Here is a 6,293-nt window from a genome sequence, read left to right as displayed (position 1 = left end):
AATTTGTGTGCAAAATGATGCATACATTTTTCAACAATATTGGAACAGAGCCTAGCACCCTGAGCCAAGTCTCCCTGAAATTGGTGAGTGTTTGCTGTTGACTTACAGTGGGAACAGATTTGAGTCTTCTAAAGGGAGCCCTGGCCTTTACTTGTCTGATCCATTCCTTAAAACAGTTTAAGTCCTGGCCTACAACTTAAACGTTACACTTTCTGTCAAATATGACTTTTGAATTAACATGTTATAAATTTAAATTATAGGACTGTAAGGGGAGTGCACGCTGTGTGAACATAAAGTGTCCGTTGCAAGGCTTGGACAGCAAGGCATTGGTTGTACTGCGTTCAAGACTGTGGAATAGTACTTTTCTAGAGGTATGTTCTGTTACTGTCTGTTCTTGAGGCATTTTCATTTTCCCCTCACATGCCTTGTAATGTATGTACACTTTATTTTGAAACAGGAATATTCCAAGCTGAACTACCTTGACATTGTTGTTAGGGCTACAATCAGTATTCCTGCTGCAGCAGAAAATGTTAAGCTCACAAATGAGACTGCTCAGGTGAGTTTTTTAACATGGATCCTCCATTTTATCAGTACACATCTAACACATGCTGCAACAGGGAATGTTTTAATTCAGAAACATTGAAAATGGTATTGGATCCATGAAACCTCTGTCTTCCTGTGTGAGACATCCGGTACAGTTGAAGAACAGATGCATACTCTTTTCTTACTTTTACCTAGGCTCAGTCAGTAATACTGCCTTCCATCTGCAGGCAGGCATGGGGCTAGTTCTGCAAGAGGCTGACCTGTGTCTTCTGTTGTAAAACCAATGTTGCTGTTGAGCTGCAAGACGCAGAGCAGTCTGCTACAGGAAGAATATGCATATCAGCATTGTTTCCCATTTGTAATATTTCTTGAAACTAAGTCACCCGGTGGAAATGAATCCAATAATATGTTTGCCGATCGGTAGGAGTGAGAAGACTCCAGGCCAATTATTTGGCTTAGATTTTGCTCTTACTCTTTTCTTCCAAATGAGCAGAAATATTCTAGGTTAGGAAGGTTGTTATATTGTGTTGGTTCCTTTGAGAACCATTTAAGTTTTGGTTCCCATTAATTTACATGATGTTTGAGTGCATAATAACATAATAATCCAAGTTCTGAATTAAGTAGGTATATTGTTGTACAACACCCCTACTCTACCAAACCCAAATTAATGATTGGAGGCTTGGAATTGTTGTGAACCTTCAGTTCATCCCTTTAGATTTCTCTTTTTTTTTTTTCCTGTGACTTTTGGTACAGAACTTGTACCACCTGAAAAAATCATGCTCTCATAGACTGTAGGTCTCTCACACTTCAGTCAATCAGCTTGGAAACTTTACTGACACAATAAAATATCAAGTCTGCCCTGGAGTCCCCAAGTCTGAGTAGAATCAGATTCTTGTCTTTAAATTTGGGTGTTAAAGACATTAGCAACCATTTAACAACTGAAGAGGAGAAAACATCTTTAGAACATAGACATGTCTGTATGCACAACTTGAAGGTCTGAAGAACTGCTGTGAAGATTAGTTTGGGATTAGAGTTAAGTACTTCTGAAATTTACTTTATATCCTCTTCACTCCTACAATCTTTCCCTCTCCCTTAGGTACGTGTTACTGTCTTTCCTGCAAAGACAGTAGCACACTATACAGGAGTGCCTTGGTGGATCATTTTAGTAGCTATTCTTGCTGGGATGCTGATGCTTGCACTGTTGGTATTTTTGCTATGGAAGGTGAGTTATTTTAATAATCCACCTATTTTTCAGTTGCATATGAACAAATAAGGTAGCAAATTACTTAAGCATTGTTTTGCTAATTAAGTTGTAAAAAAGAGCAACATAATCATACATCTTTACTGAAAGTGGAATAATCTCATGAATATGTATTTTCTCTCATTTTACACAATAATCCATGAAATCATTTACTTTGCTTTGTTGTTTAAAAAAAAAAAAAATCAAATTGCAGAATTTAGAACCTGAAACACTTGGGGGGGAGGGGGGGGCAGGCAACAGAGGCAACACTGGGAGGGGTGGCTATGGGGAATTTTGGGATGGCTGTAGCCTACCTTGTAGCCACCCCTCCCAGTGCTGCTGCCACCTGTCCCAAGCACAGCCCCAGCCCAACACCCCTACTGGGAAGAGGCTGGCAGAGCCCCTGGCCTTGTGCCTACAGCGAGCAGTCCGTTCACACCCCGTGCACAAATCTGGGGGGCGCATGGCCCCAGGTAGCTACCCCTTCCCCACCCTAGATGAGCTGCCTGTGGCTCCATCTAGCTCTTAGGGTTGGATTCCAGTATTCACTGCCCTGGCTAGGCAGTGCCTGCCCCACTCCCTCCCTTACTGTGTGGACCTCAATCTGCCCTGCTTCACCTTACACTTCTTTCCCCTCACATGCTTACCAGCAGGATGCTGCTCTCCAAGCTGCTGGGCTACATTCCTTTAAATCGGCTATCAGATTGTTATTGGCTGATTATGGCTGGTTAGTAGTTGGCAGTCAGTATTGGCCAAGAAAATCTTATGTACCCCTAGTAAGAATGTATGCATCACAAATTATTAGTACTATTTACACTTGGAACAGTAAGCGTTTCCCGGTAGACATTATGTGGGTGCATTCTTATAATCTGAGAATATTCTCAAACAGATGCATGGTGACAAGTAATACCCTAGGAAAAACATACTGTTACTTTGCATAGAAAGTGCTGAAGAATATTGAAGATTGGCTACAAACGCTGCATTATCTGAACACCTGTTTTCTCCTTCTAGAATCTTAAATTTAATTTCTGCTCCCAAAATCAAAAAAATATCCCTTTGGTTTAATTATCCTAACTTCTTTAATTACCTGGTTGCTTCCATGAGTATCCCAGCTGTAGTTCTTAGAGTTCTTCTGGGGGTGGAAATGAGCAATTGGCTGCAGAGTTGCCATTATTTATTCCAGTCAGAGATTTAAGTGCAAAAGAACAACTGTCTTATTCCTGACTCTAGCTGGAAGCACTGGGATGCAAGTTAGTTGTTACTATGGAATCAAATTCCTGGATTGGGAATGTCACCTCGGACCTTAGTACTGTCTGGTACACTAACACAGAAGTTGTCCTCAGTCCCCTGAAAATACTCATTTGAAAATAGCTTTTCTGGACAGCGGCTGCTTTCTGCTGACCATAAAGGGGGACTGCTTGTTATCAGTTCCTTTTAGATTGTCCTCCAGATTCTGCTGATTTTGCTTCTTTCCGGCAAGTACGTAATCTACTGTTGTAAAGGGAAAGAACAAATAATTGACAAAGTTTATGAATTATGGTTTAATAACCTACTTGAGGTGCTACTGAGTTATGAGATTTGAGTAAGCAGTATTGGTCCACTGTTGTGTGGCTTGTTTGGGTTTTTTTAAACATAGAAATGAGACTGAAACAAATCTAGAGAAACCTAGACTTCTCTTCTAATTGGAATTAAGCATGCCTCTGTCATGCAGACAAAAGCATTTTCAGCTGTATATGAAGGGCAGCGGAGTTTTGAAGAAAGCAGATGAATCTCGAGTAATAGTAAAGCATTTTCAATTATCTTATGTGAGCTACTGCACCCATTTATGCGCTATAAGGGTGCATTACAAATATTTGTGAAATCCCGTTTTAGAGAATAGCATTTGTTTTATATAACGTTAAAAAAAAAAGCTATTGCTGGATCTCGGGATATTGTAGCATTCAGCAAATCCTTTCTGACCTACAAATGTCATAATTTTTTACTTTTCATAGAAGAAAATGATATCCTAGGACATTTTGAAATACTTTCTACTCGCCCATGTTATGTTCTCAGTTGCTGTTTTGCACATGTAAAAGGAATGGAAAGGTGTAATGACAAGGAGGTGTCTTCATTTTTTTAATATATAAAATAATACAAAAAGGTTGACTCTTTTACACCAATCCAAAAAAGTTGACTAAATACCTTGCTTCCTTGTAGTGTGGTTTCTTCAAGAGAAATAAGAAAGATCATTATGATGCCACATATCACAAGGCTGAGATCCATGCTCAGCCATCTGATAAAGAGAGGCTTACTTCTGATGCATAGTATTGATCTACTTCTGTAATTGGTAATTGATTAATATTTTTAAAAAAATTCTTAGCTGTGGGACATGCTCTGGTTTTGGTGGCTAACTGTGGGAAGCTTGCTGCGTATGTTCCATTAATACTGGATCTTAAAATACCAATATTTGCTTGCTTACTGTTTATAATGTTCACTTTTTTCAGTGCACGTGAAGAAATATATGCTTTTAGAAATTGCTTTAATTATGTTTTATGTATGGGTTTGAGAATATTCTTATTCTCTATAGTAAAATATTTTTATGAGGTAATACTTTTTATTGGGACATAAATATTTTAAATCTTCAAGCTTTACAGATGTCATAGTGTAGAAGTAAGATTTAAAATGAGAAATGTTGACTTAACTGTTTGAAGGCAAAACAAGTGGCTTTATTAACCCCTATTGCATGCTAAAGGATTTATACTGCTCATGATAAAAAGGTGCTTTCTAATACCTGCTTTTAATTGCTGTGGAAACGGATACAATTTTAATATTTTTTGTAATTCTTTGAAGTGTGCCAGTTGCATGATTTATGCTTTTAATAATTCTTACTTAAGGTTGGAAGGAATAATTGTATATGGATTGTGTTTCTTAAAATGAGGATATTTTGGGGTCTGATCTGTTAACTTGATGCACAGTAAAGGGTAGGTAATGTTTTTTTCTAAAATTCTGTAGGTTTAGTTGAGGTCTTAGATCTGAATACTGATCACATTTCCCCCTACTATTCACCATCTTAAAGTGAGGGTTTTTTGGTGTTTTACGATGAAGAGTAACATTACTTACAAACTTGTGTTAAGTAATGTGTTCTGCTGAATAAACCAATGAAAAAGACCTTTATATTCTGCCCATCACTTCATCCACTCACCCAACAACAGTCTTCAAAGTCATTCTCACCATTTACTTCAAGGGAACTGATCACAGTGTGCAGAGCTAAGTGGCTGTGCAAACTTTGCAACACCAGGTCTTAAACAGGAAACTTGGTGCATCAAAGCTTTTATTTTATCTGGAAAAATTTTGATCAGCAAGAGACAAAAACATTTTCAGTTGAACAGACCCATGTCTTAATAACTTTGGCCCTGAAATATCCCTCTATTACCCACCCATCCCCCTTCATTCCACCTAGGAGCCCTGCATTTTTTTTACTTTTGACTTGGAAACATTTTATTTTTCAGTACCTTTGCTTGCCAGTCCTTTGAGAGATGCCACTTCTTTTATCCTAGCTCAAAGGACAATGTTAGACCTGTTTACGGTACTCTGATTGCAGCTGAATACCATACTGTCCCTTTGTCGCTCTTCTCTAGTGTGGATTCTTCCAGCGCTCCAGGTACGATGACAGCGTCCCCCGCTACCATGCTGTTAGAATTCGGAAAGAAGAGCGTCAGATCAAAGATGGAAAATATAAGGATGATCATGAGAAAAAACAATGGATTACAAAATGGAGTGAAAATGAAAGTTACTCCTAGGGGAAACTTCATTCTACCAAATATATTTTAGTGTCTTCATTAATGAAATACTGATGGCTCAAGACCTGCATACAATATGGACCAGTATTTTGACTGTAGATATCGTTACTTATTCTGAGGATTTTGTTTTGCACAACTAAAATTAAGACTGCTTGAACTGATTTATCTGCATTATTTAAAATTGCCTCTATGACTAACTCACATTTTATAAACAGCATATTGAACTGACTCTTCTATGAAGTATGCACATCAGTGTACAATAAGGACTTCAGCATACTTGAAGTCAGTGAGTGTGCAAGAAATGCAGGATCAGATGCAAAATATCACTTCCTTCCCCCTCCTTATTTGTGTGTAGCCTGTTATACACCCTGTGGTCTTTAAACACTTTTTCCAAGTAGAATCTTAGGTGTGCAGCTACAGCAGTTGGGGCTTAACCTAAAGTGTAGTCTGAAGATGAACATGCAAATGTCATGTTGCTATAATTTTTCTAATAACTGGTGGCATGTGTAGATGAAACGGGGGCCCTAAATTGAAGTACTGAGTTCTAAAAAACACTGCTTCAATTTAGGGATGATTAAGCCCATGTGTCATGCAAACATCTTTGCTGCCTCTCCTGTGGGGAGGGGAGGGCAAGCTGCCAGCAGGTGGAGCAATCCCTGGGCTGCAGAGAGGGGCTAGTGGTTCCCTCTGCGGCTGCTTCCTACCACCCCCTGGCAGCACCCGTCTGCAGG

General features: G+C 38.9%; 1 protein-coding gene across 2 annotated transcripts in view; it reads left to right on the top strand.

Moving 5' to 3' along the window:
* Window positions 1-5,902, top strand: part of ITGA6 (integrin subunit alpha 6) — a 63,764-nt gene extending 57,862 nt beyond the window's left edge. The window contains exons 25-26 of one of the 2 annotated variants that reach the window (XM_019554218.1): window positions 3,980-4,109; window positions 5,401-5,492. In XM_019554218.1, the coding sequence (XP_019409763.1) occupies window positions 3,980-4,087 (108 nt within the window). In that variant the 3' untranslated portion in view covers window positions 4,088-4,109; window positions 5,401-5,492. Of the gene's footprint in view, window positions 1-3,979; window positions 4,110-5,400 lie in introns of both variants that reach the window. The other variant, XM_019554217.1, reaches the window with a different exon arrangement.
* The last annotated feature ends 391 nt before the right edge of the window (window positions 5,903-6,293 follow it).

This window comes from Crocodylus porosus, unplaced genomic scaffold (assembly GCF_001723895.1).
Source record: "Crocodylus porosus isolate Cpor-Errol unplaced genomic scaffold, CroPor_comp1, whole genome shotgun sequence".
Taxonomy (NCBI): Eukaryota; Metazoa; Chordata; order Crocodylia; family Crocodylidae; genus Crocodylus; species Crocodylus porosus.
Note: the sequence above shows the minus strand (reverse complement) of the source record. Positions and strands in the feature narration are given on the sequence as shown.